We start from the raw sequence: 24,651 nt of genomic DNA on the forward strand, positions 1-24,651 counted from the left end.
ATGTCTTCTTCCTAACATTGACAAGCATCATAGGTATAAGCACTCCAAAATATTAGTTAAAGGAATGCATGACTGAATTGTGACATGTCCTCTGAGACATCAGACATTGAATTCTGGAAACCAGCTGATCTCTCCTGCTCTAGACAGCTGTTTAACCTGCAGACTTTCCCATCTCAATTGATGACAGCCCCATTTCCTAGTGGCTCTGGCCAACAATCTAGGAGTCCCTCATGCCCCCTTTCTTCATCTTCTACCCCCACATCCATTCCATCAGTACCTCCATTCTGTTGTGTCTTCAAAAATATATCCATAACCTGAAAACTTTTTCTCATCTATCCTGTTACTCCCATGGCCAAAGCTGCCATCATCTTTCACCTGTAATATATCCATATCTGAACTCTCAGCTTCAATTTACTCCCTGTTTATCAGGTTTAGCAGTGTTTATATTTCAAGTCAGTTGTGTTGTATTTTGTAACACAAATTGAGGATTTAATATGAGGTTTTATGTCAGTTGGGTGTGGAGTTGAACTGTACTTAATGTTTGTTATTGTTGTAAGTGTCCAAGGTGTCAAATTCCTCTGGTGTCTGTTCTTTGTCTCTCTGCCTTGATGTCTTTAGGCTTCTCTTTATTTTTAAGAACTTAGTTTATATTTTCATCTCTTTTAGCTATAATTCACTGTGGTTATATTGCAATCCTTTACATTCTATTATCACATGATTAAATAACAGATGAAAACCCCTTTAAAATTAGTCTTTCAGAAGGATTTCTACAGATTAAATTCATTTTCTTTCTTTCTTTGAAAGCCTTTGCAAATTTTTGAGTACTTGGTTTGCCATGTACTCTTACAGAAAATGATTTTAAGCCTCATGAAGCATTATACATTAAACTGCTGCCTTCAGTCCTGAATGTGGTAGACAGCTGCCAGTCATTAACTGATTGGATGCAAATGATGATGGGTAATGCCTGCCACAGTGCCTGTGCTACTAATTTATGCTTGGAATCTGGATGGTGGAGAAGCAATATAAGCCACAACTCCTGTCTCATTATGTGGTTGATAATGTCAGGAAAAGATTAGACAGAGTTGATTCCTGTAGTTTGATATTTCACAATGTCTCTCTTCACATCTCTCTGCTCAGCAAAGAGGAAATTTTCTACAGTGATTGCCTTAATAAACAGAGCATGTTCTATTTGAAAAAAAAAGAGATTTTCCCTTCACATAGAACACATTTTATAAGCCATGTTGGTCAAATTTTGCTTGAAAAAAAAAAGTCATTTCTTAATGTGTTACAAAGCTGTTCTATCAATGGTCTCTTCTTGTGTGACCTCTGGCCTCATTTAAAGGGCCTGTGGAATTTGACAATACTTTCCCTGCTGGTATGGATGCCAGACCACTTACTGTGTGTGCCTCTCATCTCCTCTCCCCACCCCTCTCCTTTCTCTCTCCCTTGTGATTTTTGCCTTCTTCAGAGCTTATCTTTATTTTTCCCTTCTCTAGTATCTAGAAAGTTGTTGTCGTGTAGTAGATGTAGTGAAGGCAGTGTCAATAAATGTGTTATTTACTTTCTAAACTGTGTTCCCCGTGACCTCTTATTTCCGAGAGGCCTTTCCCCTGGGAGATCTGCTAGAATCTCACATTCATCATGTCTTTTCTGTGAGCCTACCTATTTGCAAGCTTTTTAAGGCCATCAACACACACTTACAAAATTATTATGGAGAAAAGGATCAGTGAATATATAAACGTGAGACAGAATGGTAGAATATATAGCCAGCCTATCTGGTGTACAAAAAGACATTTCTAAATTACAGATTCAATATTAAATCAGTTCTCTGTCAGTTTGAGTTAGAGAACATATGCCTGCAATAGTAATTGCTTGAAAGCTGTTTAAAAGCATAGATGAGAATAATTAAGGAGATTACTTTAATATGAGGAAAATTTTATAAGCTGAATTGGGCTCATGATTTTTTTTTTCTAATGTAAATATGTGAAATGTGATCTAAAAGATGGGTAGATAGTTTTCATCTTTGAAATTGTCAAGGTGATTACCCAAGTATTGTGCATCCAATTTCTCCAAAGTAAAGGACACATTTTACCCATTCAGTTATAGAAAAATAGAGGCAAAATGTTTTCAGCTTAGAAAACTTTGGCAATCTTTCTTCCATCATGGATCACTGTAATGATAGCATTATGCTATTTTCACATGGTTTCAAATTAAAAAAAAATAAATATGTTGAAGGAATAGATTCTGTTTAGGAAGCAACTACAAATTTAACTGAAATCTAAACCTCTGAGTCATGTGAAAATTTGCAGATTAATTGTAGAGCTTATGATCTAAGGTGTGCATGTGAATTCATTTTTAGTTTCTTTATTTTTATTTTTATTTATTTATTTGAGAGACAGGGATAGAGTTAGAGACATAGAGAATGGGCAAGCCAGAGCCTTCAGCCTCTGCAAATGACCTCCAGATGCATGTGCCATCTTGTGCCTCTGGCTTACATGGGTCCCAGGGAATCAAACCTGTGTCCTTTGGCTATGCAGGCAAGTGCCTTAACTGCTAAGTCATCCCTCCAGCCCTTACATATTTTCTTTTGTCTTTGTATTTTCAAGGTAGGGTCTTGCTGTATCCCAGGCTGACTTGGAATTCACTATATTTTCTTAGGGTGGCCTCAAACTCACAGAGATCCTCTTTCCTCTGCTTCCTAAGTGCTAGGGTTAAAGGTGTATGCCACCACACCTGGGGGAGAGAGAAAGAAAGAGAGAAAAGGAAAAATGGGTTCACCAGGCCTCTAGCCACTGCTGTCAAGCTCCATATACATGAGCCCCCTTGTACAACTGGCTTTATGGGGGTACTAGGGAATCAAATGCGAGTCATTAGGCTTTGCAGGCAAGTGCCTTACCTGCTGAGCCACTTCTGCCTGATGACAATATGTTGTATCTCTCATTTCACTTTTTACTTTTCTTATTATATGTTATGTCAAATAGAAGTTACAGTAGCAGGGATTTGTTGACATACTTTTGTCGAAAAGTTTGACATTTTACCATCAACAAAAGCATTTTATATGTTTCTATAGATAGCATTTGGCTTTTTTTTTTTAACCCTACAGAGATGGGAGTGTGTTTAGCCTAGGCTGGTCTCATGATCCTCCTGTATCATACTCTCACAAGTTCTATAAATAACAGGTGAGATGTATTATACTCAGATCCCCCTGCCTCTGCGTGCCGTCTCTCTCTCTCTCTCTCTCTCTTTCTTTGTGTGTGTGTGTGTGTGTGTGTGTGTGTGTGTGTGTGTGTGTGTGTCTGGGGATTGAACCATAGGCTTTGCACATACTAAGCAAGCATTCTACCACTGAGCTAACACTCCTATTCCATTTCTCTTGTTGAGAGTGTTGTTAAATTTCCAGGGCTAACATTGAACTTGTGGTCAGTTCATCTCCCTTGTGGCTCGGATCACAAATATGTGCAACCGCTCTTGGTTTGAAGATAATTTTTTATCAGTATGATTTTCTTCTTATTTAAAATTTGAGTTTCTTGTGAATTAACATTGGTAATGATAACCGTCCTCACCTAATCTATTTGTTGATTTATATTAACAGATTTTCTATTGTTAAACCTATTTTTCATTCCTGGAATAAAATCAGGACTTAATTATAATGTGTTGTTGCTTTAAATTATTCTAAGTTTATTGTTTATTCTTGTTCCTTAAATATTGGCAATTCTTATGATGCCAAATTCAAATTCTGTTGTTAAAAATCAGCCATCACCTTGTAGACTCATACTTCTTTTTGTCCCCTGAATGATTTTGGGTAAATTTACAATTACCTTTTTTTTTTTTTTTTTTTAATATATATATAGGGTCTCACTGTAGCCCAGGCTGATCTAGAATTCACTATGTAGTCTCTGGGTGGCCTCAAACTCAAGGTGATTCTCCTACCTCTGCTTCCCAAATTCTGGGATTAAAGGCATGCACCACCACGCCTGGTCTAGTTACCTTTTTATGTATCAAGTATAATTCACCTACAAATCTAGTTAAACTTCATTATAGTTTTGGGAATAGTTATATTTGCTTTTGAGTTAGTTTTATTACTTATTCTGGATTTTGTTTAATTTAAATAGTCTTTAATATTCATGTATATGGAGCTACACAAAAATATTTTATAATATCTTCTTTTTAAAAATTCTGTGCTGAAACTATAGTTTCAAACCTAGTTTCACATTGATACTGTTTGGGCAATAGATGTGGTGGACTTTTTGAAAGTAAATACACATCTGTATTCCTTCTAGGAATTGTTTTTCTACTGGTATACATACACAGATCAGACAGTGTGTTCACTTCCACTCCCCAGATGTTTGCATATTTGTGATTCAGAAACTTGGGACCAAAGTTTATATGGTTCTGCAGTGTTCGCTCTCATTTGTACACAAGATGTACACAGATGAAGGTCATCTTCAGAGCTTGCCTTTCTTTCTGGATTCCTACTTTCCTGTAGGTTGTTATACTCTTTAGGATTTTAATTGCTTTCCTATCAGTATCTTCATTCAAAGGATTCCTTAAAATGTTCATCTTGTTTATGAATTATATCATAGAAGAGGTTTTTTTCTGGACATAAAATCTAGCAAGTACTAAGGAATGATAAGCTAGGTTAGGAGTTTAATTGAGGATCTGAAGTATTTGTTTTAGATCATGGAAGTTACTGTCATATTATAATTTTCTAGTCCTAAAGAAATGACCTATTAGAATAAGAAAAAGTAAGAGTATTATCATCAATAAAATTAAGTTACAGATATAACCCTTATGAAGCACAGAAAGGAAAAATAGATTCATTTCTTGCCATAAAATAAGTTTCCAGGTAATATGACACCTAGAATAAGTTTTCAGGAATATACATACAATATGGTTTTTAAAATTTATTTTCAGAGCTAGAGAGATGGCTTACTGGTTGGGGCATTTGCCTGTGAAGTCTAAGGACTCCTGCTCAACTCTCCAGTTCCCATATAAGCCAGATGCAGTGATATAAGCAGGCAGTGTTGCACACATGCACAAGGAGGTGTATGTGTCTGCTATTCAATTACAGTAACTGCAGGCCCTGGTGCAACAGTGCGTGCTTGCTCTCTCTCTCTCTCTCTCTCTCTCTCTCTCTCTCTCTCTCTCTCACACACACACACACACACACACACACACACACACACACAAAGGCAAGTCTGTTGGGCTTGCCTTAGAAAAAAAGAAAAAAAAATCATTTTAGCTTTATTATATAGAGGAGGTAAAAGAAAACTCCAGATATATGAAGCAATGATGGGAAAATCAGAGATACTCACATCATATCATTATTGAAAATAATCATACTTATTATAGTTATAAAATGAAGAAATGATTAAACTCATTAAAAGTTCTTATTTTGAAGAATAATATTTTAATTAATGAAGCTATGCTCAGATTTAATTAAATAGTAGAGAAAAACAAATTAATCAAATTCTCTTTGAGGGAACAATTCTATTAGAGCTTTTATTATGTATCACATTTAAAGATTCCAGTTCCTAATCATACTGGCTGTTGTTCTCATAATTCATTCAGTTATCTTAAATAGCATAATGCAGTACCTTTCTACAAAGCACTGTGGGATATTACTATCTCCTTTGAAAGCATTAAAGATATACATTTTAATTAGGAAAAAGGTTTCCTATAGAAATGTTAAGTAGAAAGAAAGAACTGACTGAGAAATTTGGCAGATCCACTGAGTCAACTTTTGACAGGAAAAGGTTACTGAGGTATCAACATAAAACATTTCCTTCTTAGATTTCTTGGAATGGCAAAGGAAACACATTTTTATGATGTTTGGAACTTAAAGGAAAGATAGATAGTAGGATTTTTTTTTTCTGGCTTTTCCTGTGTGTTGTCTGAGACAAAACAGTAAAGTTCTCAATGTATATCATGAAACCACTATGTAAGACCATATGGTATAAAACAGTTTGAGACATTTTTTTGTTTGATTTAATGTCTTTTGACTTCACAAAAAACATGGAGAAATTTTCAGTATTGCAAATGCTTCCTCTGTTTTGAAATCATTTGAATATTTTTCATGGCTGGTTTCACTTCACGTTCTCTCATGGTTAAGATTGGATAGCACTGTCCATATTCATGTAAGTATTGAAAATAATTTTAAAATAGAAATGAGTTCCTAGGCTTGTTTAAAGAAAACATTACCATATTAATTACTGATTGCATACAAACCTATGTATTCTGCATTTTTTATTGTCAATCAAAATGAATGGTATTTAAAATTACTTTTTCTATTATTTGGAAGGAACACAACAGGATTCTATAGTCTCCTTTTATGTTTTATGTCAGCAACAGTGAAACACTTTTAAGATGTCAATACTGCCATTGAAACCTTTATAGTGTACTGCACTTCGTGGTTCATTTCCAGAAGTGGGAGGCTAGATGGGGCTTTGGTTGTGGTGTGTTGGTGTGTACCTATGGTTCCAGCACTTACTAAGGGGAGGCAGGATTAGGAGTTCAAAGTCATCTGCAGCGATGTAGTGAGTTTGAGACCAACTTGGGCTACATGTAAGATCTTTTCTCAAATATCTATAAAACATCATACTTATTGATTACATGACAGGAAAATATGGCTGTTCATTTGGCTTTAATTGTTCTGATATGTAGAGTCTGAATTATTTAGGACTCAGTAGATGGAATATGTGTATTTTTATTTCTAATCAAGTTAGAATTTCTTTATAGTCATATGTATTTATGAATATGTATACAGATAACATACATATATATACATTGCACATGTATGTATGTATATGTATGTGTATATATATATATATGTATATATATGTATACATACATACATACATGTCTAGTGGATGTGGTGTTTGGCACAAAAAAATTCTTTCTTTGCTTCTTGGAATTCATAGTTTGGATCCACTGCGGTTACAAGTGGAATTGCAGGAGAGTTCCAGCCCCACTGTTCTCTAAACCACTCAGTTGCTATGGTGTGATATCGTTTTAATAGATTGGTCTTTCTGTTTTTGACACATGTCCTGAGAAATATCAAAGGAACACAAAATATAGCCTAAAATTGGCTTATAATCTGAATAGAGGCAGTTCTATGATACAATTGATGATAATGTATGAGGCACAGGTAAATTACCCTCTTTTGTATCTTGTCTGACACAAAATGCTGATGAAAAATTTCAACATTTGTCAGCTTTTTGAAAATATCATTCATTTATGTATTTTTGGCTTGTGAGTGTAGGTGGTATGCACAGTGTATGCACATGTAAGTGTCTTCCAGCACCCTACATGCTCACTTGCACAGATGTTACTTCTCTGTGGTGGCCTGAGTGGAACATTGGATCAACCATCAGCTGCTCATCTGCCTCATTTTTGAGCTAAAGTCTTTTTACTGTTTTTGGAGCTTGCAGGTCCCTGTAGATTCTCTGGTTTCTGCTCCCTGCCGAGACTGTAGTTACTGTTACTCATGACCATGCCCTGCTGTTTTACATGTGATCTGGAGATTTAAACTAGGGGAAGTTTCAGGGCCCCCAAGGAGATCCACTTAACTGCTGATCCATCTCCCCAGCCTGAAAATTGCATTCCTACTTTACACAAGTAACTCAAAGCTAGAGAAAGCAAATTAGAATTTTTCCTCTTACTCAAATAATTAAATGTTTATATTTACATTTTACTGAACATATTGGTGTGGGAACTAAAGATATACTTCAAATCTATACATTAAAAAATAAATTGCTACTCAAGACAAGCCTAAGAAAGGATCTTACTATGTTTGGAGTTCATTTTACTACTGGAATGAAAATTCTGATATTGCTAACCTAAAGAGGTATGAGTGTTCATGGAGACCTGAATGCTAAGTAGTGAAAAATTAAATATCAATGCTAAGAGATCCATTTATTCTTTTGGCTGGATATTTCAACAGTACTGTCTACCATATCATGAGAAAATTATTGAAATGTCTCTGATTATAAATGGGTATATCATTCTAAAATTTAACACACAGTAAATACTTTTTAAAAGCTCCATAGGTTGGTTTTATGAAACATATCACATATATAAAATTGCTGTCCTATAAGTTTGAATTTACTTTCTAAATTGAAAATTTTGAGTGAGGACATTTAAGACTAGGCAGTTGTAGGAGGACTTCAAAGGTGATTTTTCTCTTTAGAAGAACTTTAGCAGGATGGGAATATGTAATTCTTCTTCTGCCTTTCAAAGAACATAAAATAAATCCTGGCAGATTGTGGACTAAGTACAAGAGAAGCTTTCATTGTGAATTAAGGTCAAGTTCTTTTAGTAAGTGGATACCTTTTAGAAGTAGTTGAACATCAGTATGAGGGGTCCTTGAGGTGCATGAGTGATTCCTACTTTATTGCCTGAATTTTTACATTCTTTTTCTTTTTAAAAATAACTTCACAGATGTGATCTTTGTAGAATGTTCCAATATAGAAGCATGTAGTAGCCTTTCAATAATGTGCTTATATATGAATGTGCATGTATGCTAAGCCTTGGGAAATAAATCATGTAATTATTAAACCATGATTACTAAATATATGATATGTAGGACAAATTTATATTTATAGCAATGAGAAAACCATTCTAAATGTACTTATTGGGGCAAAACGCCTGACCATAAGCAACAGCTAAAGTTAAGGGATAACTTTGACTTCTAACTTCAAGGGAAAGTTTCATCACAGTCGGGTGTTGAAGTCAGCTCCACATTGCTGGCAGAAATACCCAACCAAGAGCAGATTTTGGAGACAAAGGGTTTATTTTAGCTTAGAGACTCAAGGGCAAGCTCCATGATGTCAGGGGAAAACGATGGCATAAGCAGAGGGTGGACATCACCCTCTGGTCAACATAAGGTAGACAACAGGGACAGGAGAGTATATCAAACACTGGCAAGAGCAAGCTGGCTATAACACATAAACCTGTCCCCAATAATACACTGCCTCCAAGAGTCATTAATCCCCAAATTTCCATCAGCTGGGAACCTAGCATTCAGAATGCCTAAGTTTATGGGGGACACTTGAATCAAACTACCACTTTCCACCCCTGGCCCCTAAAACTGATAAACTAATAACCATACATGATATAAAATACAATGCATTCAGTCCAACTTCAAAGGTCCCTATAGTTTTTATCAATCCTAATAATGTTCAAGCATTTCCATAGTCCAAGGTCTTTTAACTGAGACACAATAGCAAATAATAATAATAATGGCACAGAATAAACAAACTACAAAAGATGGCATTGGGCATAGCAAAGAAATATCCAACCAATAAAAGATTTAAAATAAACAGGGCAGACATCAAACTCTGTAGCTCCAAGTACAACAACTCTAGTCAACGACAAATGTCCAAGTCTGATAATTCTAACTAGCAAAAAGTCTCTGAAGTTCCAATTCTGCCTCTCCAGCTATGCTACTCACAGTCCTGGAAAAATTCATCCAGGCCAGCAGCTCTCTTTGGCAGCCATCTTTGGTTCTGGCATCTCTACTAGGTCTCCCCTGCAGCCCATAGCCCATCTTCACTGCTTCATTGGGTGTCTGTGCAGGCGTCCAGCAAACCTCCTTCACATTGCCCATGGCCATTTCCAAAACAAAAGACCACATTGAAACCTCAATGACCCTCTTTTTCCTATATTTATTATACTCCACAATACTAAGTAGAGTGCCAATTTGTTAATCCAGGGGAGAATAAAGCAGACTTTGAAGAACAAGACACTCCTTGATCACTCAGTCCCATTCTTCATGTTGCCCGAGTGCAGGTCAGGTAGCCCAATCTCAAAGGTTTTAAACTCATATTATTGCAGCTGGATGGGTAGAAGTTTGAGCCCAAAGTTTTCATTTCTGTGCCATATCCCTTTACTCACACCAGTTCATTTCTACGCAATGTAACCCTGCACAAATTCTCAGGACAGGGGCATAACAGCAAGCATCTCACACAAATGACTTCTAGCCCAGTCTAAGCAAAGCTTTTTCTCACCGTCATAAGCCAGACTTCATAGTCCATAGTTCTTACTGCATTCAGGTCTTTCAAATCTGATCAAAATAGTCCACCAAACTGTACTTATAGTGCTGCAAGGAATCTCTGAGGTCAAGCTTTCAAACCCTTCCACTTTCCTCTTGAAAATCAACTCAAAAAGGCCAAAGCCACAGAGTCAGATGTCTAACAGCAATCCTATTCTTTGGTAACAACTTTACTGGTGGAGTCAGGTTCACATTGCTGGCAGAAATCACCTGACCAAGAGCAGCTTTGGGGAAAAAAAAAATGGGTTTATTTTGGCTTACAGACTCGAGGGGAAGCTCTTTGATGGCAAGAGCAAAAAATGGAATGAGTAGAGAGTGGACATCACTCCCTGGCCATCATAAGGTGGACAATAGCAACAGGAGAGTGTGCCAAACAGTGGCAAGAGGAAGCTGGCTATAATACCCATAAGCCTACCCCCATAGTACATTGTCTCCCGGAGGCTTTAATTTCTAAATCTTCAGCTGGGAACATAGCATTCAAAGTGCCTTAAGTTTATGGAGGACACCTGAATCAAACTACCACATGGGGAAAGTATGGCAGAACTGACAACTGAGTGTCACATCTCATCACAGCACCAGGGGAAGGAAGGAGTCTGAGTCAGCTAGCCAGCTCCAGCCATTAAGGTTAGACTAATAGACTAATAGACTAATAGACCTTGAGTCCTCCTTCAGTGACAGCCCTCCTTCAGCAGGGCTCTACCTCCAAAATGCTCCACAATTTTCTCAAATTGTCATCAGCTTGGGACCAAGTACTCAAAATATGTGAGCTTATAGGGAACATTTGACTACCACTCCCATTCTATACTTTGGTCCTATCATCTGTGAGCAACTACTCTTTGTACAGTCCGGTTGGGTGTGTTCTATTTCTGGTGTTAACAAAAAATGTGACATTTAAAATATTTCCAAAGACATACAAAGCACTTAGTATATTGTGTGGTATTGATTTTTCTCTGGTCTGAAAAATAAATATGGGAACCAGACAGCTTTATTGTGTTGTGGCTGAGTCTTATTTGCCCCTAGTGACTGGCAGGATGATTCATTTGAAAAATTGTATTTTTTCCTTCTATTACCCTTTAGTTCACAAATTACATATGTAAAACACATTGAGGATGAGTTGATTGTATTCCCATTAACTATTGGGAAGAGATGGTACCCTTACCTTTAAAATCCAACTGCCAGATAACAAATCTAGAACTCTTTTATCATAAATGTTATTTTGGGAACTAGACTTTAGTGTCATCAGTATAATGAGGTTCTCTTGTACCTCAGATATTTTCATTTTGTTAAATAAGGTAGGCCATTATTAAGTATAGGATAAATATAAGTAAATGTAAACATTAGGATTATTATTTTATAACTTTTAAAATTCCTTTCCTTTCCCCCTTTCTTCTTTTAGTGCAACTTCTTTGATCATAGGTTTGCAAGGTAGGACCATGATAGTGCTCTCCATAACCTACAGCAATGCTTATAAATTAATGTATATAATAGCATTGTAAAGAGTATTCTGAGTATTTGGAAACTTTATTGGTAAATAATTTTAAAAAGTACACTGAAGTTTTAGAACAAGCTCGGTTTTGGAAACACCAAAAGGACACTTTATCACACTATCTCTGAAGTTTGGTGTGAGCTGATTTTAGCAGTTAAGCTAGACTTTGTGTGTGTATGCATATGTGTGGGGTATATGTGCCTGTGGTATGTGTATGTGTATGCTTGTGCCCCACATGTATGTGTGGAGGACAGAGGAGTACATTAGGTATCCTCTATCTCTCTTCCACATTATTTTTCTTGAGACAGTCTCTCCCTGAACCTGGATCTTACCAATTTTTGATTGGACTGGCTCTTCAGCAAGCCAGCTGAGCAATTCTCCCTTCAGTATTGACATTACATGTGTGTGGGCCATACTCAGCTATTACATGGGTTGAGGAACAAAACAGTAAACTTTAAACAAAGATGTTTTCCTTAGGCTTCATCACATTTCTGTAGAAAATAATTCTGAGAATTTTATATCAGTAAACCCATACTTTATAAAAAATATTACATGAAGTGGGATGTTGTGGTACATATCTCTAGTCCCAGAACTTGGGGGCCAGAAGTAGAAGGATCTTTGTGAGTTCCAGGCCACCCTGAGACTACCTAGTGACTTATAGGTCATCCCAGGCTAGAGAGAGACCCTACCTAAACATCAACAACAAAAAAAGTTAAGTATTACAAGAAACGGGTACATCAATAAAATGTATGAGCTTCAGAATATAAAATTAAAATTATATTAAATATTAATGAAAATACAAATCTTTAAATGTAGGTAGCTCAGTGAGTAAATACCAAAGTGAAAATTTGAAGATAATTTCAGACATCTGTTTTGAATTTTCATGCTGTAATATAAAGTTTAATGTTAAAATGCTTCATTCTTTAAGTAGAATATAATAATTCCATCTGTGTTTTAAAATAAGATGCAGTGTGGTCTTAATTTCTTTTTATTCCTTTTCTTTCACTGCCTTGCCCTCATTTCCTCTTCCCACCACCTGAAGCCCCAGCTATGGGGTTTGGTTAATTATAATTCTCAGTTCATGGCTACTTTTCAGACTGATCTCTATATACTTCCTGTTTTATTCATTTATTCATTCTCTTTTATCTCCATTTCTAACTTAATTTCCTCTTTTCATCAAATATTACTGCTGTAATGTTTGACTTGCATCTTTGGATGTTTAATATACTCATGTGAAATTTGCAATGATATTTTGAGTATGAATCAAATTTTAATATTTATAAATGTTGCTATGACATAATGCATTCCCTTTTTAATTGTCAGTTTTTACAGTACATTAATTCTGCAGTATATTCAAGGTGCATGCACTGTCAAAAAGTGTATCCAATGTCATTCCACAATGTAGGGACAGAACATTTAAGTTCTCATTGTTAGCCAGCACAAAAACAAATTCATTAAGTACATTTTTGCAAATTCTTTCAGGTGAGAATTTCTTTGGGAGTATGAGTGAAATTTCTGATCAGAGCTTATCTCTTAAGTAGTCAATTACATTAATTGAAAACTGAATACTCTCAGATGGTATAACCAAATGGCTGCTCTGGGCTACTTTGCCCATTTCCTACCTGTTCTCTTCTCATTTTTGCCAATCTTGGGATACAGGACATCTAAATGTTATAATTTCCTTGTCTCTGGCTTAGTAAAAACTTTGTGTCTATTGGTGTTAACTTAAAAAGAATCTAAACTAGCTTAATCAGAAAGCTTTGAGTTCAAGTGAGAGATGGAGGAAGACATTGAACATCAACCTCTAGTTACCACACATGTATGTATACATCTCGACATGTACCTCATATGGATATACATACACGCAGGTATACTACATACATATACACAAAAAATGTTAAATGAAAAATAAAAATATATGTAATATGCCTATAAACTAGTAGGAAATTATAACTTATTTTATGTATTTCCTGTTTGTTTGCTTTTGTTGATTTATTAGTATGACATGATGATATTATTAAATGTTTTATTTTTAAATGTTAAGGATACGATTTTCTATGGATTTCTAATGGCCGAGTTCATAAGTTGTAACTGTTTCTCTGAAGTAAAAAGTGGAGCTAGTATGGGAATATTAGCTGGAGGAAAAGAAATTGTTTAGAAACAACCAACCTTGTATTGGCATCACTTTTTAATACTTCAGCTTGGTCTTGGGAAACCCTTTAGTGCTGCAAAGTCTGTTTCTCTACCCACTGAGTGTACCTGAGTTCTACATCAACCACGGGGTGCTGCTCAGTGTGAGATAAGTATAAGTGTGCCACATCTCCTCTGTTTTCCCTCATAATCATAGCTTCCAAATATGACGGATTAGTGTTCTCTATAGATAACGTAAGGACATACTGTGTTGCATATTTATTATTATTTCAACAAGCACTGCTTGAATATTATAAATTGCAAAGAATGTTTGATACAATAAAATATAGTAAGTGTGTATTATATATTGTTACCATCTCAAACGTATGTGCATGCACACATATCAAAACACATTGATCATCACAAATTCCATGAGACACTAATCATTCATTTTTACAGATGAGTAAACTGAAGTGTAGGAATATTAAACTATATGAAACCAGGGAAATTAGAGGGTAAAAGATTCCTCACATGTTAATGAATGAAAAATTGATACTTCCAGTTTCATTCATTCTTACAGTATAGTCAATAATCAACTCAATGAATATATCTAATCATGTATAAGCTTTCTACTCATATCATCTCCCACTCTAGTTTCAGGAATAAATACCTCGTCTTTTTTGGAGACAGATGTAGACAAGAGAAGCAGTCACTTTGCAGGGCTAGGTCTGTTTGAGAGCCATGCCATTTGTGCAAGGGTGAAGCTATATCTTTTGGATTATTTGAATGTGGGAAAATGATTACATGAGAAGAAAATGAAGGGCCTATAAAAATATGTGATTTTCAGCACAACTGCTTGTAGTGCAAGATTTTCTCTAATTTCATTAGTAGGGAGAAAAAGAAAAGGAGAATTCTATCTGAACAGACTATGTATATATAACTTTGCTAAGAAGCATATATTTTACTGATATGTACTAATGCCTAGTAAGCAAGCCTCTTTATAGCTCTGATCTTGTTTGGTTTTCTTTTGCTTTTCATCTTCAAATCTACTATGGAATTTATCAGCTCTTCCATGCTTGAGTGAAATCTTTGTTTATTCTAAGATGATTTATTACTGCTTCTAGTACAGTACGTATACAATAATTTCAGACCATGAAGACCTCCACAGAAACTTGAAAGAGCATGAAGTCTTTGTAGGTGATCTTAAGATAACATTGTTCTTGGGTTATGATGAACTGTACATGTATATCAGCTTTGAAACATAATGATGCTTTAATTATTGTAGGCTTTGATTATATTTAACCTCCTGGCTTGATGAAATGTTAGTATATAAAGGAAATAAATTTCCTTCTTAAAAATATTTTGTGAAGGATTTTTTTCTTCTTTTTTTGCCCTGTGGTACTCCCCGGTGGCTTGATAGTATGTCATATAATCGGATTGATGCGCAGCCTGAATACTTCTTTTTCTTCTTGCCAGCATGGGGTAACCTTGGAAATGTTCTGAAGAGTCAGAGCAAAATTTCTGAAGCTGAAAGCGCCTACAGAAATGCTTTGTACTATCGCAGCAACATGGCCGACATGCTTTATAACCTGTGAGTATGCCTTGCTTTCCCTGGCTCTGTTCACTGCTGAAACCTGCTGTGAGAGGGAATATTGATTTTACTGTTGGGTATGGAGGTGATGATAACTGATTTTCTGACAATGCTTCTTCGTAATTACTATACCTCTGAGATGCATGGGTAGATGATATTTGTGACTTCTTTGTTTGGAACAACACTATCCATATTCATGTGTATTGATTTCTTAGGGAAGAAGTTTTTGAAATACTATACTACACTATAACAAAATTGGTATGAATACTTTTAGTTTTTTTTTTTTTAAGTTCAGCCCATTCATTATAAGATGGATGTAAAGGTTTGTGAAATAAGCTTATTTATGTGAGATTTATATAATTGGCACATTGGTTATGAAGTGGCAGATTTTATCCTCTTTTAGCAGTTGTTCCTGCCACAGTGCACATGTAATACATCCTCTAGCAGGGGCTGGGGAATAAGACCAAGGTGTGGAAGGTGAAATTCCTTTTTCCGCTTCCTTTTCTTCCTTCTTTTCTGTGGAACTAGAGATTATATCAAAGTTATGTAACAGGATAATTTGATGCTCTTCTATATGGAATTAGGAAGGTCCTAGGGGTTACAATTGGCCGTCTTTCAACTGAAAGTTTGAGGTGTTGTGAGGTTTGGGTTGAAAAATGAAATCTAACCTCCTATCCTTTCCTTATCTCTTACAATTATGTATATATAACAGAAATCTACTTCAAACAAAACATAAAATGTATTAGCTACCATGGCATTCCCTGTAAGACTGTATTTATTCTTGGGCAAGAGATGCCTGCCCTCCATGCACGTAACAACCTGTCAGTCTCCTTCCTCTCTCTCTCTCTCTCTCTCTCTTTTGTTGTCTATATTCATCCTGGAAGATGTCCTCTGAAAAAACGTCCATGGGGTTATGTATGTTTCCTTGGATGAAGCGGTAGGCAGAGTAGCAGGGACTGTGCAACACCTCATTGACAGCTCTGTCAGAGATAGTGTGGATTAGATACTAGTATCCTATAGGAAAGTGACCAGTCCCAAGAGAAGTAAGATGTCTCTTGATTATGTTTAATGAATGCTGCATTTTACTGACAATATCAAGCAAATTTGCAAACATTAACTTTTTAAAAAATATTTTTAAATATTTTTTGTTTATTTATTTGAGAGCGACAGACACAGAGAAAGACAGATAGAGGGAGAGAGAGAGAGAATGGGCGTGCTAGGGCTTCCAGCCATGCAAACGAACTCCAGACGCGTGCGCCCCCTTGTGCATCTGGCTAACGTGGGACCTGGGGAACCGAGCCTCGAACCAGGGTCCTTAGGCTTCACAGGCAAGCGCTTAACCGCTAATCCATCTCTCCAGCCCAAACATTAACTTTTAATATGGTTTTATTCTCTGGCTATATCTAAATCATTTTACTTCCTTAGGTCTAAAAATATAGGTATATAAGGTTTTAAAAATAAAATAAGCAGAAAAGGTGATAGATATTCAAGTGAAATCAGAAGAGCTCAACTGAATTTTGTGCTTAGATATTCAACTTTTTTTTTACCTACTAGATTTTAATAGTGGGTTCCTAACAGTGCCCCATGACCAGAATTGAGTCAGCACAGAAGTTTGTGTTGATTTTTACAGGGTATAAATTTTGTCACAGCAACAGCTCCACTTCTTGGAACCAAGCTTTTGTATTAGTTGCTTTTCTGGATGCTGTTATAAAAATAGTTGTCAGGTAACATTTTGAGGAACGAAAGTGTTTATACTGGCTTACAGTTGTGAGAGGCTGCGTTCTGTCAAGACAGGGCAAGCATGGAAATGGAATCATGAAACAGAGCTGATCAGATTCCCCCAGACATAGGAAGATGGGATGAACAAAATAGGCTATGGTTGTTCAAGCCTTGCCCCCAGTGACCCATGTCCTCTAGCAAGGCCTTGCCTCCTAAAAATTTCACAACTTTTGTAAACAAAGTCACTAACTAAAGACCAAGTGTACAAACACATGAACTGATGGGGGAATCGTTCATATTTACACAGCAATGCTGACTTTACTAAGCTCCTTGTAAAATACTGTTAGTTTGTCAGTACACTTGGGCTCAGATTTGCTTTAGAAACAGAAGCATAACTGTCTAAAACTATTAATAATAACATTTGATGTTTGTGAACCTGGATTAAATTAATAGGCATATAGTGAAAAAATATAAGGCAATGTTTAGTCTTACATTTTTGCATATATACATGCAGATCTGTGTACATATGTATGTGTGTGCATGTAATTGTAACAGGGTGATAACAGATGTTTTTCATGGTTTATTTTCACCCTATTACGTTGAGACAGGGTCTCGCTGAACCTTGAGCTCATTGATTTGACTTGATTACTCTAGCAAGCAAGCCCCAGGAACGTCACTCCCTGTCTTGATCTTTCCAGCGCTGCACTTAGAAGCATTAGTCCCACTCTTAATATTGATGAATGCCATTTATTTATTGAACAGTTTGTAGTCAGCTTATCAGCCTTTTATTCATATGCTTTACACAAGAAATGGTTTTAAATCAATTTTTATAGACTTTTGTTCTGATGTTGGCTCTGCTTTTATAGTTTAATATTTTTAGAGACAATGCTATTGCTCAGTGATTTACATTGTGAGAATTTTTAAATGCCCAGTTGACTTTCAACCTTTTCACCATACCATTCACTACTCTGAAATATAATCAATTTTTTGTCAAAAATGGTTGTTAGCCTTTCATGGTTGTTATAGATTTCTCTGAGAGTCTTTTCCCAATGATATTTAAATAGCTAATTCAATAATACATTGAATATTTCACTAGTCATTACATACCAAAGCAGATCTTAAATTTAACATTATCTAATCAATTCTTGTTTGTCTTACATAATGGACAAATCATTGTATGGGTAATTGAGATTTTGCCACTGTGCGTTACTTGTCTACTTCTTCTTGTGTTCATAAAAATCAGAATGAGTACACAGTTTGAGAAAGTTGCAAAGGAGAAAGAAAACAAACTGATAGACTTAAGGGAAGTAATAAAAAAAAATCAATGTATTAGAATTCATAGAAGCAATGAGCACAAATGCAAAATCTGAGTTTTCTTTTATGTAAGATCAGCAATCAGATATATAGAAGCTTAAAATAATGGATCAAAATTATAAATGAAAATCTGTACTGTACATGCTTCACTGGATGGTAAATTTTTGTTCAAGAATAGGCAGGAGGGCTGGAAAGATGGCTTAGTGCTAAGGCACTTGCCTGTGAAGCCAAAGGACACAAGTTCAATTCTCTAGGTCCCACATAAGTCAGATGTGCATGGTGGCATATGAGTCTGGAGTTTGTTTGCAGTGGCTAGAGTCCCTGGTGTGCCCATTCTCACTCACTCTCTTTCTCACCCTCTCTCTATCTCAAATAAATAAATAATTAATCTTTAAAAAGTTTCAAAAAGAAGAACTTGGATAGGGCCTAGGGAATTTGCTCAGCAGTTAAGGTGCTTTCTTGCAAAGCCTGTAAACCTGTGATCAGTCTCCCAGTGCCCATGTGCTGTAGTCAGGTTCACATTGCTGGCAAAAATTACCAGATCAAAAGCAGTTTGTGGGGACAAAAGGGGTTTATTTTGGCCTACAGTCTTGAGGGGAATCTCCATGATGGCAGGGAAAAATGATGCATGAGCAGAGGGTAGACATTACCCCCTGGCCAACATATAAGATGGTCAATAGCAACAGGAGAGTGTGCCAAACACTGACAAGGGGACACTAGCTATAATACCCATAATCCCACCCCCAACAATACACTGCCTCCGGAAGGCATTAGTTCCCAAATCTCCCATCAGCTGGGAACCTAGCATTCAGAACATCTAAGTTTATGGGGGACACCTGAATCAAACCACCGCATCATGTAAAGAGAAATGCACTAAATGGTCCATGCAAATAAATAAATAAATAACACTGTTTTAAAAAAAAATTGGGAAAATTTGTGAAGTATATTAAAGAATTTTCTTATCTAAGAACCAAGGCAAAATTTTCTTCAAATGATGTCTATCAAATTTTTAGTGGAATAGAAATTTCTGCACTTTTTCCTTATTATGAAGCTAAGCTATACTGTTGGCAAAACATGACTAAATTTAATATGCACATATGCAAAATGATGACAACTTCCCTAGATAAATAAAATCAAAATGAATAAGCAAGAACAAGTCATGTGCTACAACAAGACACTTATGAATATAAATACAGCATATCTTGAAATTAATGTAGTGGATGTAGCAATATATTAAATATTAAAACTCCACTGTCAGATGGGATTTACTCTGAGATTTATGGTGAGATGTTTAATATTGCAATTCAATTACTATAGTCTTAATTTAAAAAGTCAGTAGAAAAGAAATAGGTTCTGTAGATATGCCAAGAAGGCCTTTGATCAGCAACTACCTCAGCAAGTAAGTCATACATAAACTGGGCATGAATAAATATTCTATAACATAATAAATTCTGTCAGAAGTTAGTAACAATGTTATATGTAGTGTTAAAATGTAGAGGCCTTTTTCACTGACACTCAGCTTCTTGGTTTTTTGGCAATTACTTCATTATGTTATTCCCCCATGACTAGAAAATTCTCCTTGTATTTGCTGATTTCATAGTAGACAAAAAAAAAAAAAAAGTCAGAATAGAGAAGAAGGCTAATAATGGGGTTGATAGCCACATTTCTTTTCATTTATATATGGTGATCGGTCATTAGATAATTTTACTTTGTAAAGCATCTTCTTAGCCAGGCATGGTGGTGTACCACTCTGATCCTGGCATCTGCGGGTGGGAGTGAATGCAGTGGATCAGGAGTGCAAGTGAGTTTGAAGCTAGGCTGAGTTGCATCACATAAGACCTTGTTCCCAAAATCAAACAAATTACAACAACAGCAGCAACAACAAAAAAAATAGATCCTTCTTGAATCAAATATATACTGATATGCTTTTTTGAAATTTCAGAAACAAGCTCATTCATGTCAAGATTATCTTGTATATTATTATTATTATTATTATTATTATTATTATTATTATTAGGATAGGGTCTTGCTCTAGCTGAAGCTGACTGACTTGGAATTCACTATCTAGTCTCAGACTGGCCTCACAGCAATCCTCCTACCTCTGCCTCTGAGTCCTGGGATGAAAGTTGTGTGCCACCATTCTTGGCTATATTATGTATTTTTAATGACTTATAACAAAGTACTTTCAACAGGGCAACTTAAAAGAACAGACATTTATTGCCTCCTAAATTCAGAGTAAGAAGGACCATATTGCTCTGAAAAATTTTGAGGAATTCTTCCTTGCAAGATATCTTTCTGGACCTACTGGAAATCTGTATAACTCCTGCTTCCCATGGACATCTGTGAAATTTGCCCATCACATTGGAGTAGGGACCGTCCTTACCACTTTAATGACACTATCTCCACATAAGTTTTCATTCTGGTGTAATAGATATCAGAACTCAAAATATCGTGGTTTTTTTTTTTTTTTTTTTTTTTTTTTTTTTTTTTTTTTTTTTTTTTTTTTTTTTTTGAGGTAGGGTCTCACTCTGGTCCAGGCTGACCTGGAATTCATTCTGTAGTCTCAGGGTGGCCTCCAGCTCACAGCAGTCCTCCTACCTCTGCTTCGTAAATGCTGGGATTAAACGTATGTGCCACCTTGCCCGACTCGGGTTTTTTTTTTTTTTTGTTTTTTGTTTTTTACTAGAGAAGACAGTGATAGGCAGACAAATAAGTTTCTCCTTTCAGCAGCTAAAATTCTGTTCAGATTTCTCTAGAAATCTCTCTTGAGAAGAAGTAATATAAGTTGTTACAGAACTGAGTAAAAGGTCTCCCATAATAAGTCTTGATATCAACCAAGAATTAAGTGTCTATAATTGCTTTTAAATAAAGTGAATGGGACTGAGATTTTCTTGTGACTCCATTGGCGTGGGGGTAGCTAGTGCTGCAGCTGAGCAATTCAGTTGACCCTGGCTTATTCCTAGGGTGAGCTGGAGCTTGAAGACTTGTTTATTCATGTGACATGACAAAGGTCTAGCAATATTATATAACTTCCATTTTGTTTTACTTGATAATTTTCATCACACAATGCACAAATATAATCTTGTAAGGCATTTAGGTCATACTGAAGAATCTGCAGTTAAAACATAGAAGAGATTATTGAATCCATACATCCTTTTCTTCTCATGTAGATCATAATCCTCCAGATTTTTGGTATGCATATGTTGCAGTCAGGTTCATATTGCTGGCAGAAATCACCTGACCAAAAGCAACTTTTGCGAAAAATGGTTTATTTTGGCTTACAGGCTCGAGGGGAAGCTCCATGATGGCAGGGGAAAACGATGATATGAGCAGAGGGTGGACATCGCCCCACCCCAGCCAACATCAGATGGGCAATAACAGCAGGAGAGTGTGCTAAACACTGGCAAGGGGAAACAGCTATAATACCCATAAGCCCAGTCCCCAATACACTGCTTCCAGGAGGCATTATTTCCCATAATTCCATCAGCTGGGAACCTAGCATTTTATACTGGTATTACAATTTGTATGACCATCACTATTTTGGCTAACATTGTTTATTGTGTAGTGTTTACATTGGTAGCCTCAAGGAATCCCTGATAAAGATGATTCCCAAATTATATTCATTCATTTTCTATATCTCCACTTAAAAGGGGAGCTCATGGGCTGGAGAAATCGCTCTGCATTTGCTTACGAGTCTGCTAACCACAGTTCAGTTCCCTAGCACTGACATAAAGCTAGATACATTGTGTTTAATCCCAATGCCGCTAAGACAGTGGGAGACAGTTGATTCCAGACACCTATGAGCCAGCTAATCTGGTGCACACAGCAAAAAATAAAAAAAAATAATTAAAATAAAAAAATAATAAAGGAGGGCTGGAGAGATGGTTTAGCAGTTAAGCACTTGCCTGTGAAGCCTAAGGACCCCGGTTTGAGGCTCGATTCCCCAGGTCCCACGTTAGCCAGATTCACAAGGGGGCGCACGTGTCTGGAGTTCCTTTGCAGTGGCTGGAAGCCCTGGCGTGCCCATTCTCTCTCTCTCTCTCTGCCTCCTTCTGTCTGTCACTCTCAAATAAATAAATAAATAAATAATAATAAAGGAGACCCAGTCTCAAGCAACATGGAAGAACAAGTACTCCAAGGTTGTCCAGAGACCTCCAAACATGCTCAGTAATACACATGGCCATACAGACACGTACACCCATCATTCACATTTCCACATGTATAAATACACACACATTAATAAAGTGGAATTGAGTGACCATATATATGTTTGTTCTTTGAAATTTTCCTGGGAACTAACCATTAAAATTATTCATCTAGTTTTCTGTTGAGTAGGATTTTTTTTTTTCTTACATTTTGTGGGGTTGAAAGTCAAATCCCCTCTTTTACATTGTATACACAAGTATGAGTTTTACATATATTTCCTCAAGTTTTGCATGACTTTTGTTTCTGACAACTTTTATTCTATATAACTTTACTTTTTTCCTCCTTTTTACTTGTTATTACAGATATACTTAGTATGGATACATCATGTGTTAGTACCATCCTTTCCCTCATTGCTGCCCCCATTTCTCTGGGGGTCCTCTTCAGTGGGTTTCTGGTATTCCCCATGAATTTGTAGGTTATATGTTGTAAGGAGAGTGGCAATCAGATATTGTGGGGGAGGGGGAAGTGCCTCTGGATATGAGGTCTCAACCTGTGGCTCTTACAATCTTTCTGCTCCCTCTTCCACAAAACTCCCTGAGCCATGGTGTGTGTGTTTGAAGTCTACATTGGTGATGAGCTCTTGGCGCTTCTGAATGTCTGTCTCCTTCATGCTGGTGCTGATTGTCAGGCTCACCATGAGTAGCACTTCTGCTTGTCTCATCAGTTTCTCTGTGGTTTCAGCTGGTTCCTGGCTAAAGTGTAAGGGGTAGTTTATTTTCATGAATCTTGCTATCTCCTGAAAAACAAAAACAGATTCTCCAAAGGAGAGTGAAGTCAGCATAGGTTAAATAGGATGTGTTATTAATTTAGGGAAAATTTGATGGATGTAGATCCTCTTTTAGCCAAAGACTAGTGGGAGCTTGTCATTGGAGAACATAATCTTTGTTTCCATAGGATTCTGACCTGGTTCCAAGTTCCAGATATGGGTTCCTTTTGACTGAGTAGATCTCTTAGCCAGTCAGAAAGCTATTGGATACCCACCAAGGCTGTGTGCCACTATTGCACTGGTGTATACATCTTATCAAGGTGTTTGCTTCTGAGTAGCTTAGACCCCAGGTTGCTCACACTTGTTCAAAAATTTGAAAGAGTGAGAGGGGATGGTGGGGGGAGAGATTGAGAGAGAGAGAGAGAGAGAGAATATGGGTATACTAGGGCCTCTAGCCACTGTAAACAAACTCTAGAAGTATGCATCACCTTGTGCGTCTGTCCTAAAAGGTCCTAGGGAATTGAACCTGAGTCCTTAGGTTTCACAGGCAAGGGCCTTAACTGCTAAGTCATTTCTCCAGCCCAACTTTAATTTTTAGATCAGAAAAATCCTTTTCATGTAAAGTCTATATATTTTGTCTCTAAAAATTATTTCAGACTAACATTTCAAATTTAAGTATTTTTTGGTATGTTTTTAGCATTTCATTTGCTTTTTAATTTTGTTCATTAATCAGTATAATATTATTTTTATAGTAAAATCTGTTGTTTTTTCAGGAAGTACTAATATTATCATTATACTTTATTGCCTACTTAGTGATAACCTCAAGTAGCCTCTAGTATATTTATATTTCAAATAGCATGTCAAATTCCTCATATTTATTTGTTGATTAATAAAATGATAACTCAATTGATAAATAACATCAATTAATATAAATATTTGATGAACATCTAATATTTTGTTCAGCAATTCTATAGTTTTGTCTTACATATCTCTCATCTACAAAGTGTAAATAATGTGAGTTGAACTCACAAACACCAGTCATTGCACATACTCCAACGCACTAAAGATTCTGCAGTATATCCTCCCAAATTTTTGTGTCAAGATTTCAGTTCCTTTTCGCCCACCAAACCATAGAAATATAGTTGCCCAGACTGGCCTTGAGCTTCAGATCATCCTGTCTCAATTCCCAAATGCTGGGATTGCAAGCATGCATCATCACATCTGGCTCAAATGTTTTCTGTATGAACATCATGATAATCTTGCTTTTAGAATTGGTAGAATTGTTATAGGTATGTTTCTTAAGTGTTGAAAGGGTACTTCAAATTCAACTATTTTAATTTTTTAATCAGAAAAAAAAATTGTGTAGCTGGGTGCAGTGGCTTATGCCTATATTCCTAGTACCTGAAAGGTAGAAGCAGAAAAAACCTAAATTAGAGGTATGCCTGGTC

General features: G+C 36.2%; 1 protein-coding gene across 1 annotated transcript in view; it reads left to right on the forward strand.

The window, feature by feature from the left end:
- Tmtc2 (transmembrane O-mannosyltransferase targeting cadherins 2) overlaps positions 1–24,651 on the forward strand; it is a 439,320-nt gene that overhangs the window by 227,916 nt on the left and 186,753 nt on the right. The window contains exon 4 of the mRNA XM_004650152.2: positions 15,144–15,258. Coding sequence (XP_004650209.2) covers positions 15,144–15,258 — 115 coding nt within the window. The remainder of the gene's footprint in view (positions 1–15,143; positions 15,259–24,651) is intronic.

This window comes from Jaculus jaculus, chromosome 6, assembly GCF_020740685.1.
Source record: "Jaculus jaculus isolate mJacJac1 chromosome 6, mJacJac1.mat.Y.cur, whole genome shotgun sequence".
Lineage (NCBI taxonomy): Eukaryota > Metazoa > Chordata > Mammalia > Rodentia > Dipodidae > Jaculus > Jaculus jaculus.